At 36.8% G+C, this 13,879-nt stretch overlaps 1 protein-coding gene across 9 annotated transcripts in view; it reads right to left on the bottom strand.

Moving 5' to 3' along the window:
* LOC308193827 (uncharacterized protein) overlaps positions 1 to 13,879 on the bottom strand; it is a 199,543-nt gene that overhangs the window by 120,295 nt on the left and 65,369 nt on the right. For 3 of the 9 annotated variants that reach the window (XM_080588896.1, XM_080588881.1, XM_080588890.1), the window contains one exon: positions 8,348 to 13,118. The exons of the other annotated variants lie outside the window; for them this stretch is intronic. Coding sequence is in view for 1 of the 3 variants with exons in the window: in XM_080588881.1 (XP_080445007.1) it covers positions 13,080 to 13,118 (39 nt within the window). In the remaining 2 variants the exon portion in view is untranslated. Of the gene's footprint in view, positions 1 to 8,347; positions 13,119 to 13,879 lie in introns of those variants that run through there. 9 annotated transcript variants of the gene reach the window in all.

Below are 13,879 nucleotides of genomic sequence, written 5' to 3'. Positions count from 1 at the left end.
TTATTTTCTTCTCTTTGTGGAATCCTCTGTGAACTGCTTTGCTTTTTCCTCTCTATATATGTGGAGTGAATTTGTTCAACCCAGCATTCAGAAATGGTCAGTCCTATTTTGGATTCAGTCTTGAGCACCTACTGACACATCAGTCATGAAAACAAATACAAACCTTTATAGACTGAACTAGAAGAAGTCAGAAAACTTTTTAACCTCAGCATCTTGATCTTTTAAAGTGTTTTGTGTTGTTTTTGTTTTTGTTTTTGTTTTTGTTTTTTTTTTAAGTTTGACCTGCATTTTAAACACATCAAAGGTTATAAAATGCTATTACTTGTTTTTGTTCCTGCTGCTTAAGAACCATTACTGCTCATTCTTTATTTGTTGGCTGTTGAAAATAATTGATCCTCTCACATTTATTATATCTCTTTACAGTTGCATAGACAGTTATTACATTTCCCCTTTGCATTTTTTTTTTTCAGGTCAAACAGAAACAACTCTGTTTTAACCATTCTTTCCAGGTTCAATTATCCAAACCTTTCATCATTCCTCTTTTCTGAAATGCATTTAATTTCTACTGTTAATTTTGAACTGCTGCATTCCTTACTGGTTGAAGGGCTGCACCTGAGGTCTACCCATTGATGAACAGAAACATTTTATAAATGCACTTTTTTATATTTCCATGAGCTAGTGTTTACATTTTGACTATTACACCAACACAACGACAAAAGATTATTTCCTACCTAAATCGGTTACCTTATCCGTCTCTCTACACAGCCATAAGAACATTAACATTGATGGAAATGAGCAACAGGCAAAACTTGGAGAGTAGGGAAGGCACAATTGTCCCTTTCAAAAGTACCATTTCCTTGTAACAATTTAAAGTGACCAGCTTTGTTCTAATGCCACTCCTTTCCAACTTTCCAATTCTATATCATTCTTGATTATATTTAATTCTCACTTCATTTTGTTATTATTTTTAATTGCTGAAATTTTCCATAATTCATTTCTCTTTATGGTTTCTATGTCCAACTTTTTCACATCCTTTTTGTAGGATTTTCTGTAACCTTTATGGTAATAGTTCAGAAATCTTGAAAGGGGGTTCTCCATGTGGAGTGAAAGTGCTATTAAATGAGGACAAAGAAGTAAATATGAAAGAAATCATAGCTTCTGGCTCTACATTCCTGCTGGTTTTGAAAGTCAGTGGAATGTGGGAGTCCTTCCTCTTCTCAGAGGCAAGATATTTCTAATCAGCACTATCATGCTTTAAGGCAACAGCTTCCAACCCCTATTAGTTGTAAACTCGGCAGGAACTGCAACCCCCTACCTCGCAAAGAAACAATATTTTTCCTCTGTGCAATGCAGATTCTTCAAAAGAAGGGAGAGAAAGAGAAAAAAATAGATGTGAAAATATGCTACAGTCCCATTCAAACTGCTGTTGATGATGTATTATACAAAATTCATGATCTCATAAGCTATTGAGTATTTTTCACTTAAATTAATTTTGGTAGGAACAGGATTTGCAGATTACTCCTTCTGTGTGCAATGACCTCTAGGGACCAGAAAAAAATTGCCAACAGATTTTTTTACATTCCAGTGATCGTATAAGGTAACATCCTATCCTACAAATGAAAATGAGACAATGACAAAAATGGATAGGTACACACAAATATCACAGCAAAATGATCACGTTTTCTGTGTCTAGAAGCCCAAATTACCTAAATATATTGCTGATCTCAGTAGTCTTTGGTGGTGACATAGCAAGCAAAGGCTGGTACAAGCTTGAAACTGTTTATTTAGACAGAGTTGTAACAAGAACAAGCTATGATCCCCAACCTATCTTTTTGGAATAAATTGTCCTTTTGATACAACTATTATAATAAAAAGATTTAGAATATAGTTCTGGTATTTCAAGTCATACATAAAATATATGATTTAATATTGTATATTTTTCAAAATATTTTCCAAAGAGGTAAACAAGGAACAGTCATGGAACAGGCCAATTTCATTTAAAACAATCGAACAATATCGTTCTTTGTCAGGCAATAATATGGACAAGACATGAGTCACAGAAACCTTTTCCATAGGACAAAATAGTTTAAATGAAACAATGGTTGTTTCAATATTCAAACTTAGGTTGGAGATTAGGAGAAATTTCTTTACCGAAAGGGTTGTGCAACACTGGAATAGGCTACCCAGGGAAGTGGTTGAGTCACCATCCCTGGAGGTCTTCAAGAATCATATAGATTAAGAATTTAGTATCATGGTTTAGAGGTGGATTTGTCAGTACTAGGTTAAAGTTTGGACTTGATGATCTTAGAGGTCTTTTCCAACCTAAATGATTACATGATTCTATGAATGATAGTAATTTGAAAATTCAGAATGGAAAAAGAGGCCACTGCAATCTTTATCTCGGGAAGGGAAGGGAAGGGGAGGGGAGGGGAGGGGAGGGGAGGGGAGGGGAGGGGAGGGGAGGGGAGGGGAGGGGAGGGGAGGGGAGGGGAGGGGTGGGGAGGGGAGGGGAGGGGAGGGGAGGGGAGGGGAGGGAGGGGAGGGGAGGGGAGGGGAGGGGAGGGGAGGGCAGGGCAGGGCAGGGCAGGGCAGGGCAGGGCAGGGCAGGGCAGGGCAGGGCAGGGCAGGGCAGGGCAGGGCAGGGCAGGGCAGGGCAGGGCAGGGCAGGGCAGGGCAGGGCAGGGCAGGGCAGGGCAGGGCAGGGCAGGGCAGGGCAGGGAAGGGAAGGGAAGGGAAGGGAAGGGAAGGGAAGGGAAGGGAAGGGAAGGGAAGGGAAGGGAAGGGAAGGGAAGGGAAGGGAAGGGAAGGGAAGGGAAGGGAAGGGAAGGGAAGGGAAGGGAAGGGAAGGGAAGGGAAGGGAAGGGAAGGGAAGGGAAGGGAAGGGAAGGGAAGGGAAGGGAAGGAAGGGAAGGGAAGGGAAGGGAAGGGAAGGGAAGGGAAGGAAGGGAAGGGAAGGGAAGGGAAGGAAGGGAAGGGAAGGGAAGGGAAGGGAAGGGAAGGGAAGGGAAGGGAAGGGAAGGGAAGGGAAGGGAAGGGAAGGGAAGGGAAGGAAGGGAAGGGAAGGGAAGGGAAGGGAAGGGAAGGGAAGGGAAGGGAAGGGAAGGAAGGGAAGGGAAGGGAAGGGAAGGGAAGGGAAGGGAAGGGAAGGGAAGGGAAGGGAAGGGAAGGGAAGGAAGGGAAGGGAAGGGAAGGGAAGGGAAGGAAGGGAAGGGAAGGGAAGGGAAGGGAAGGGAAGGGAAGGAAGGGAAGGGAAGGGAAGGGAAGGGAAGGGAAGGGAAGGGAAGGAAGGGAAGGGAAGGGAAGGGAAGGGAAGGGAAGGGAAGGGAAGGGAAGGGAAGGGAAGGGAAGGGAAGGGAAGGGAAGGGAAGGGAAGGAAGGGAAGGGAAGGGAAGGGAAGGGAAGGGAAGGGAAGGGAAGGGAAGGGAAGGGAAGGGAAGGGAAGGGAAGGAAGGGAAGGGAAGGGAAGGGAAGGGAAGGAAGGGAAGGGAAGGGAAGGGAAGGGAAGGAAGGAAAGGAAAGGAAAGGAAAGGAAAGGAAAGGAAAGGAAAGGAAAGGAAAGGAAAGGAAAGGAAAGGAAAGGAAAGGAAAGGAAAGGAAAGGAAAGGAAAAGTTTTTTTTCTATTTAAGCTTGAGATAACCCCCTTCACCATTTGCATGCAGAAACACTTACTTGATGGCACATCATTGCCTTTCACTGAGAAAGCTTAGAAAATTTCAAAACCTCATATTTTATTTCCAATCTCTTCACATTCAAATACACCTTTTTCACCCTCATCATATCCAACTCACAAGGTTCATTAAGTTAAAACAATCTTCATATAAAATTTTCCTCACAGCGCTCTGTCAATTATGTTGCAAGAAAGCAAGAGTTGTCTGAATTGCACTGAATATATGTTCAGTATTCAAATGTTGTCTCCCTGAGACATGAGATACATGAGAATCAGTGAAAGTATTTAAATCTTTGCTAAGCTAGAGAAGATTTGTGGGTTTGGCAATAGTTTGGTTTTGAGCTTGCAATTAAATTGACGATGTGTTCTTGATATTTACTAATATACTTTTTTTTATTATTAGCATTATTCTATAAAATATATTCTGTGCTTATTTGGGCATTAGTGCCCAAATTACAAAGAGACTATGTTTCCCCTAGAAAGTACATAAAAATGTCCTACAATCAACGCAGTTACTAATATATAAAATAATAAGAACATAAAAGAAAGAGAGAGCAACACCACTGTTTTCCTCCTTTCTGTTAAAGGGAACCCTATTTTTAAATATTAGAGTAGATTAAGAATCTATTTATTAAAACTGGTTTTATTGAAGAAGACTTTTCTATGGCTGAGAAAACAAAGGACAAGACTCATACCAACTGGATACTTAACCAAGTTGTAAAAGTTACCTAGTTCCTTTCAGCTCATGTAAAATGATAGAACTACCAAAGCTGCAAAGGAGCTGTTCCCAGGAGAGCCATCCAAAAAGCACACATACATTATGAGAAGCAACCACTGTTTAAATAGAGATGCAAAGGATAACATCTGAAGTGAAGTTTCCAAACACAATGTTTTTATTGTGGACTTGATAATGATACCCTTCAAAATGATGCTGATGAAACTTGCAGTTGCACAGCCTATTCAATGAGAGTAGAGGTGGAGTAACTAAGACTTCTGAGTATGCTGTGTGGTCACTCTAGTTTCTTCTCATTCCATGCTGTGATGGGGATATGGTTAACCTAAAAAGGATGGTCATTATGATGCAGAGTAATTTCCATTTATACATCAGGCAGTTTTGTATGCATTCTAACTGAAGAGCGTAATATATTGCTACACTTCACTTTCAGGACACTTTCCTTCCTAATACTCATTTTGAGTTTTTGTTATTTCTAATTAAATTAAGTTTGAATTTTAATTTGAATTAGATTAAAAAGAAAATTTGTTTTGTTCTGTATTTGCTACGTCTTAAAATATTTGTAAACATCATGCATCTTCTTTTTTGTTGTTTAGCTGATCTGTACATATGTAAAAGACATCATGGTGTATCTGATCCTTTTACGTCTAGGAAAGGACTAGCTGCATGGAATACTGTATGGCATATGAGAACAATCTTCCACAGCTAAATTTAAGTATTTGTGCCTCTACTAGCTGAAATACACATTGCAAGGGACATATAGTTAGTACATAAAAGAAAGGTAGTTCTGTCCTGAATCTTGCCAATATATATATCAGCTAAGTAGACAGGGGTGACAGATAGCACTCCTTCACCTTGCTCTCCTCTAAATTTTATTAAATTACTTACTAAGTTTAGTGCTTTAGCAATCGTCCTTTTGTACAAAACATTTTATGAAGAGCATTAGCATTTCTTAACTTTTCAATAATTTTACAGGATTTTACATTACACATCTTTTGGTTACCCTTGTGAAACAGACACTTGACATGCAAAATGTTAGTACGGAAAAAAAATGGAGGAAGTTTTTTGGTTTTGTTTTTATTAGAAATGTAAAACTTCTGACAAAACATGGAGGACATTAAAATGGCAAAGGCTGCTCAGCACAGCATGTAGAACAGAGGCAGTCAGACTACATCATTACATTCTTGTTCTGCATGATGCTCCTTTTGCTGTTGCTGTCATTGAGAAGCAGAGCACAACTAACAGAGTTCAAACTAGCAGAAGAAGAAGATGGAAAAATTCAGGTTTTGATTTAGGTTTCTGTTGTTGACCATAAGGTTCTGGAAAACCCTTGGAAAATTGTTTAAAATGAGAGTTTACGAGAAAAAGATGATGTGAAGGGTTATGACGGGAAAAGACATTCTTCTTTTTCTTTTTCTTTTTCTTTTTCTTTTTCTTTTTCTTTTTCTTTTTCTTTCTTTTTCTTTTTCTTTTTCTTTTTCTTTTTCTTTTTCTTTTTCTTTTTCTTTTTCTTTTTCTTTTTCTTTTTCTTTTTCTTTTTCTTTTTCTTTTTCTTTTTCTTTTTCTTTTTCTTTTTCTTTTTCTTTTTCTTTTTCTTTTTCTTTTTCTTTTTCTTTCTTTTTCTTTTTCTTTTTCTTTTTCTTTTTCTTTTTCTTTTTCTTTTTCTTTTTCTTTTTCTTTTTCTTTTTCTTTTTCTTTTTCTTTTTCTTTTTCTTTTTCTTTTTCTTTTTCTTTTTCTTTTTCTTTTTCTTTTTCTTCTTCTTTTTCTTTTTCTTTTTCTTTTTTCTTTTTCTTTTTCTTTCTTTTTCTTTTTTTCTTTTTTTTCTTTTTTTTTTCTTTTTTTCCACTTACGGTAGAATGTACCATCAAAAGTAGAATGTAGAATCAAAGCTTCTCTCCCTGTTGTTTCTTCATGTGATAAACCTTTCTTCTGTCCCCTGAATTCTTTATAAGTGGCAAAATGCTGCTTATAAGCTTCACTTACTCTCTTTGCACAAACATCAAGTTTTAATTAAATGTGTTTTCTCTGAGTGACTTGCAAGTGGTATTCTCAGACACGTTTAAAAAGAAACACGAACAAGTACAATAAACTGCATGCAAAGGCTGAAATAAAGTTATATGAAAAAAAAAAGTTTAAGATTTGTATGTTATAGTGCTTATAATTGGTAAATATCATTCAACCTGTCTGAATGTCAAAATTCTCCTGACAGGATGTCTATTGGAGCAGCTAAAAGACTTCTGATCAACAATATTCTGACTTCCTCATTTTAAATAAGCTTCACCTGTGCTATTCCTCATGGCTTATATGTTCCCTCCTGATTATGGATGCATTCATATTTATTAGATCTTTAGGATTTCAGTTTTCTATAATGCTTTCCATAGCCCAATTCAACGTCTGCTCATCTTATTATTGAAACTTAATTAACACATCATACAGGAGGTTCTCATTTGATAAATAGTTACCTCCATACTTCAGTGGGCTGCTAAGTTTCTTCCTCATTCTCTCCTGTTACTTTGGGGTATCTCAGTAAACTGTGATTTTATAGTTATAGAGCATACTCCAGACTGAACCACTGTATGGGCCATCCCAGGTATTCTTATCACTGTGTTTCACTTAAGCGAAAGTATACCCCTAAGCAAATAAATGCAATTTTTCATGAGGGATACACACACACACACACACACATATATATGGGTAAATACAGTTCTACTTCACTCAAAGGTCACAGATATCTTTCCTCTTCAGACATTTTCTTGTAATAGAGTATGTGCCTTGCTATTCCAAAAGACTTCCTGAAACAATCCCGTTCATATTCTTTTCATTATTCATTTATCTCATGCTTCAAAACATTAATGTAACTGATAACCTAAATTTAGTAACAGACAGTTTACACCTGTTCTGTAAACACTGGCTTTCAGCTTAAGTAGTTCTATTCTCTGGTGTTTATTTCTAGAGAATGAACATGTCCTCTCCCAGGTTTCAGTTTACTAAACAGACAATACACATTCAGTTTCCTTCCATAAAATAAGATTTCCATCTTTCTGTTCATTTTTATAACATTTCTCTATACCTGATCTTCCTATCAAATGCTCTGAACTTCCTCTGTATTGGTAACTTCCAATTTTCTACCATCAGAAAATTTCTTGAGTACCTTAAGGCTTTTGGTGAACGTTAATGAAACATAAACATTAATGAAAATGAAATTGCTTCCTCAAAGATCCTTGAAGATAAGGGTAATCTCTTGCATAAAGCCTGCTTAAATTTCCAAAAACTTTGAAATCTCCCTTACCAAATGCTTCTAAAGAAACTGAACGGAAATGACATAAAAAACCTTTTCAAGATTAGGTTATTGACAGAAAGATAAGAAATGAAGGTAGGAAGTCAGTTCTCACTGGAAAGAGAAGTCATCTACTGGTGGCCTACATAAGATGTTGGCGGTGCGTTAACCCTCACGTGACCTGTGAAAATATTCATATACAGCTTAGTAAAAGGGCAAGTAGCAAAATGATAGTTTGCTGATGACAGGCATTTATTCTAGATAGTAAGAATAAAGGTTGATTGTGACTAACTGCAGGAGGATCTCATAGACAGTAGGTAATAAAATGGCAGATGAAGTTCAGTATGACTAAACATGAGATTAAAGACATGGGAATAAACAATTCTAACTTTTCATAACAAATTGTCAGCTCTGAGCTGACAATCACCAGTCAGAAGGACTGTTTGGGTTTATGAAAGAAGGAATCATGAAAACATTAACTCAGTATTTAGTAGTGGCCATAAAAGCAAATCAGGTATTATGAGTTAGTTAAAAATAATAATTAAAATAAAATAAAATAAAATAAAATAAAATAAAATAAAATAAAATAAAATAATAAAATAAAATAAAATAAAATAAAATAAAATAAAATAAAATAAAATAAAATAAAATAAAATAAAATAAAATAAAATAAAATAAAATAAAATAAAATAAAATAAAATAAAATAAAATAAAAATATTTTTTCCACCATACAGGTCCAATATTCTCACATTTTGAGTGCTGGATAAAATTCTGTTTCACTCTTCTCATTTAGGTTAAGATAATGGAAACAAGAATGATCAAAGGTATAGAAAAGTGTTCTTATTGTTAGATTCAAAATCTTAGTATGTGCAAGAAGAAACTTATCATAAATATTGCATATATGTATATGGTAAACAGTTTATTGTTCATTAAAAGTGAAAAATATCATCACAATAAAACAAGCAATAATAATACCATCAACCACAGTCTAAATGAATAAATACAGAATGTCTCATTAATAGTAGTACTATTAATTGCTGTACAAGAAAACTTAAAAATATCTTTCCTCTGCTGTTATGTTATGTTCATCCTTTCCATGCCCTTCTATATACTAAGGTCGAGGTTGGTATGTCAAGTTGATGGTTGGAGTTGACGGTCTTGAAGGTCCTTCCCGACCTAGATGATTCTATGATTCTTTTCTATTCTATGATTCACCAGTCTGCCTCAAGCAGGGAAGAGGTGGGATCACAGGGAACTGTTAACAACCTTCTTCAGTGCTGGGGTCCATTTGGGTATTTTATATGTTTTCCAATCACAGTTATCTTTCTTCTCACTGGTTTCCAGCTAACATCTTAAATTTGCACAGTACTCTCCACATGACTGACAAAGGATTGACAAAACTGACAGCTCCACCACATCCTTACTGTGTCCTGTGAGCTGGGCCTGACTTGTAGGCCGATGTCCCAGCTTGGCCTCAGTCTTTCCTGTGCCCTCACGTCCCTGCCCAGCCATTCCAGAGCTGGATCTGATCCTAATTCCCCTCACCAGGTCTGATCATGACCCCAACATGCGGGCTGATACCCCATCCTAGCCTCAGCCTTTCCCCACCACCATGAACTTTCCTGACAATCAGCCTGTTTCTAGTCCTTCTCACTTTCATTCAGACCTGATCCTGACTCATATTCCTGGCTCAGCCTTGCATTTGTTTCAGCACAATAGATTTGCCTAATGAGTGGCACTGTGTGCTGACTCTGGCCACCACTGCCTGTTGTCACAAGCAAAACAATATCAGCTCAGGGAATTTCACTTAATTAAATTTATTGCCAATTATGAGAAAATTTAAATTACTCATTTGGGTATTCAGAAACACAAAAGAGATGATTAAACAAATGCTTAGGGAAGCACCTTTCCTACCTCTTTCCCAGGCTCAGCTTCAGACCAACACCTCTCCTCTCCATTTCTTTGCCTCAGCTCTTCTTATTTTCACTTCACACTATACTCAGTTTCTCCAAATCCCTTTGGCTGGGAAACAGAGGGTGCAGGAGGTTGGGGCAATGTGCAGAGGTTTCTTTCTACTACTCCTTGCTTCTTACTGCTCCCCTGCTCTGGTATGGATTATCCATTGGCCACAGTCCCTTTGGGGGTGTCCCTGCCCCAACATGGATCACCCAAAAGATGCAGCCAGGTGTGCCCCTCCTCTGGCACAGAGAACCTCCTTATAGGAAGGAGGTCCTTGCTGCACAGGAGGTTCTTGCTGCTCAGAATGCTATTATCCTGCCTGGTCAGGTGCACCCCATACAGTGTCTACACACACACTATCTCAAAGGTGTTTCCAAGATCACAAAACCCAAAACCCTGAGTGTGGCACCAGGCACACAGCCAATCATTTGTCTGATTCATTCATCTCCTTCTTCTTAGGTCCCAGTCTCCAACTGGGTGAGAAGAGGAGCACACTGCCAATGCTCCTTATCCTTTCAACATATTTCTGAGGGATATAATCTCCCTTTTGATATTTCAGTCTCTTCATTGCAGCCTCATTCAACCCTACATGAAAGAGTAGGAATTAGTTAGTCCTCTGGCTTTAGCAGCCTTGGTAGCCTCTTCATGATATTGTGAATGTGGGCCCCTGGCAGGCAGCAAACCTCTCTGGAGAAATTGTCTGGCAAATTGGTGCTTCAGTGCCTCACAGTGAAGAATCTCTAATTCCTAACACTCCTCATGCTTTTTTTTTTTATTATTTTTTTTTGGCACTGTTTCTAATACAGGTGGTTGCTTGGTCCAACTTTGTACAGTTGTCCTTTACAGAGTACATGACAGTAAATGAGAGTACAGGTCTCATGTGCTCTCCTTTTTTCAGCCCCAGCGCATCGCAGTATTCCTGGCCCTGCCTAAGCCTCTTCACCATTCTCGTGAGGGCTGCTGGCTCCTGGCAGCTCTCTCCAGTCACTGGGGCTTCCTTGATGCAAGAACCCCCCTGCACACCACAATTCCCTGTTCCAATCCACAACATGCCTGCACCAGAGCTGATTGCATTGGGAAGACACTCTTGCCTCAGTGAGTAACCTTCTTGATCAATCTAGAATAGTCTAGATACCCCTCCAGCTTTTCAGTACTACCAACATCTGGAATTTACTATATCTATAATTTAGCATTACATGAGTCTTTCTTAATTTAAGTTCTAGGTCACCTTTTTTCACAAACTCTTTTTATAGGCAGTTTAGGATTTAAACTGAAGCTAATGAAAAATACCAAACTTTCTTTTTACGATTTTTTTATTATTATTTCTTTGCTCTAAATTCATGCAGTGATGCCTTGTTGGAAAATTCTGCATAGTCTTTTAGAAAGACTAGTGAATCATTTCATTTCCCTTGACCCCCAAATGATCATTAATGAGCAGTAAAATAACTTTAACTGTTACAGTTTGGTAGAATATTTTTTAATCCTTTCTAAGGCAAACCACAAGATGTAATTATTCTCTTAGTCTTACAACTGTCTGATTGCTAGCAGTCTCACATCTCTAGATGCCTATAATTATCTGTAATAATTTCTTAGCTCATTTGATTAATTCTGAGGGAGTCTGTTTCTTCTCATACAGAAATATATAATGATATGGACTTCTTACCTCACACACTGTACTAATTGCTAAATTTTATTTTGTATAACAGTGTAACAATATTTAAAGGTTCACTAAAAAGATTAACTTCCTCATCCAAAGACAGAATAATTAGTCTTACAAATTAACTAGCCCTCTCTCTCATGAGTGAAGATTCTCTGTAATTGATTATCAGTTTATATACATATATATAAATAAATAGTATCAGCTGTTCAACTATTATTTGAAGATATTTGCAGTAGCTTACATAATTTATCTGAATTTTAAATGCAAAACAATGTCAGTGAGACAGTAGTACACTGAGCATATAATTTAATAAATTACTGATTTATGAAAGTACTGTCAGGAGCATTGTCCATAGTATGAAATAAAAGCACGTAATGTATCATACACTAAAGTCATAGGCATCACTTAATTGCATATTCTTTACTGAAATATTGTGGGTTTTTGTTTGTTGTTGTTTTGTTTTGTTTTGCTTTAATCTATAAAATGCCCTAGTTAGATAATTTATGAGTGTGTGCAGTAAGACTTAGCAAATAAATGCATGTATATATGCTAGAATCAGCACTGCATTTTTGAAAAGGAAAAACTAGATACATGAAAGAAAATAGGGATTTAGTTACAGAGAGTGTGGTTTACACAGAATTGAGATATCAAACTCCAAATAATGTTTTTAAAAGTTCCGTGTTTACATATTCATCTGCTAAGTAAAGTCAGTCTCCTCTTACTTGAAGAAACTAACCAGCGTTTCAGTGACACTGTCATCCCTATTTATATGATAAACCAATAGTTAGAAAGCTGCATATGGTGGACTTTAGGTTTTCCTAGAACTAAGAAAATTCAAACCCATTTACTTCTCACCAATACTCCATCTACTACTGTACTTGTAAGAAACAAGGTTGTAATTTTCTCAAAACTCTGCCAGTATATTGAAAAGAATAGCAGATATGTAGAATCATATGCAAGTAGGACTATGACTCTGCAGTTTAGTTTCAGGTTAGAAGTGGAGATACAGGATCCCAGTCCCTGTTCTTTATGTATTTAGCATTAAGCAGTCATTGGACAAAAGTCAGAAAGAGTCATGTCCCACCAGAATAGAATCTTTCAGCTATTCTACTTTTTATGTTAATTCTTCATTTGTAAAGTGATTTAAAGTCAGATGAAAAATGGTCCAAAAAGAAGTCTAGACACTTGAATTCACATTTCATCTTTTGCTGTGAAGCAATCAGTGTTCAATTATTTCATGCAAGATGAGCAAATGTGTGAGCTCCCCTTAAAGCTGGTGGTTAGGCATACACTGCTAAGATAATTTTGCTAGTAACTGATTAAATTCTTCAGATGCAGAGGAAAGAACTTACATTGTCTCTCTTGCATTTGAAGTGTTCTAGCTTGCATAAAAGAAGGTAGTAATATTTATATAATATTTAGCTGTCATCCAAATCTGTGATGTCTGACTCCAGAACAATATTCAGGTTTATGAAATTCAACTGCAAATCTTACTTGGTCAGATAAGTAGCGTCAATTTGTTTTCCATTCCTAATTATACAACACATTTTAGTTAATCATTAACAGATTTTCCCATCAGAGATAAAAGTGATAAATTAAAATGTTATTCTTTGTATTATAATGAATCATTTTTTTCACTTTATGAAGAAAGTTTAAAAAAAATCATAGAATCATAGTATATCCCAAGATGGGAGGGACCCACATGGATTATCAAGTCCAACTCCTGGGTTTCCAAAGGACCTTCCAAAAGACCTTGTGTCCGAGAGCGTTGTCCAAAAGCTTACTGAACTCTGGCAGGCTCATTGCCGTGACCACTTCCCTGAGGTGGGAAAAAAAAATAAATCAAAGTCTAACATATCAAAGCTTGATTTATGTCACAAGGTTGATATGTAAGCACACAAGCACAAATAAATATAGAAACTGTCTCTTAATCAAATTGCAACTAAGATTATGGAAAGTATGTAAAAAAATCAGAATTGTGTCCTACTAAAGATGATTAGTTAAAAAAGTAGGAGGTTTTAATTGTGTCCCTCAAAACACAGATCTGGAAGCAGTGGTTAAATTCCTTAAATCATAATTGTGTTAATATCATGGTTACCATCATGTCTGACCTTGTCTGAGATATATTCCTATTACCTTACCTATGCAACTATTAGAAATATGATTAACAGATCTTGTGAATGTGAACTACAAAGTTTATATGTGATAAAATTTCACAGTGGGGTTTGAACATTACTTAGTGAGGATGAGAACTGGGCCTCACAATGATTTACTAAATCATTAATATCTCAGCCAAGCACAGACAGTCATTGACTGTCTGTTATAAACCTCATATTAAAATTGTTCAGACTATTCATAATGTAATTAGTATTTTCAGATAAAAAGAAAACTGTGGCTTGCTGTAAATAAAGCTAAACACTCTCTTGCTTGCATTAGAGAATAACAAATAAAGAAGAAAGGGAGAGGAAATTATTATTAAGCCAAGTTACTTCCAGAGTGAGATATAAATTACAAATGCATCCAGATCTGGAATCTTTTACAAAGGCTAAAGGACTGTGTGACTGATACAGTCTTCTTATT

The sequence above is a fragment of the Anser brachyrhynchus genome (assembly GCF_964034855.1).
Source record: "Anser brachyrhynchus genome assembly, chromosome: 4".
Lineage (NCBI taxonomy): Eukaryota > Metazoa > Chordata > Aves > Anseriformes > Anatidae > Anser > Anser brachyrhynchus.
Note: the sequence above shows the minus strand (reverse complement) of the source record. Positions and strands in the feature narration are given on the sequence as shown.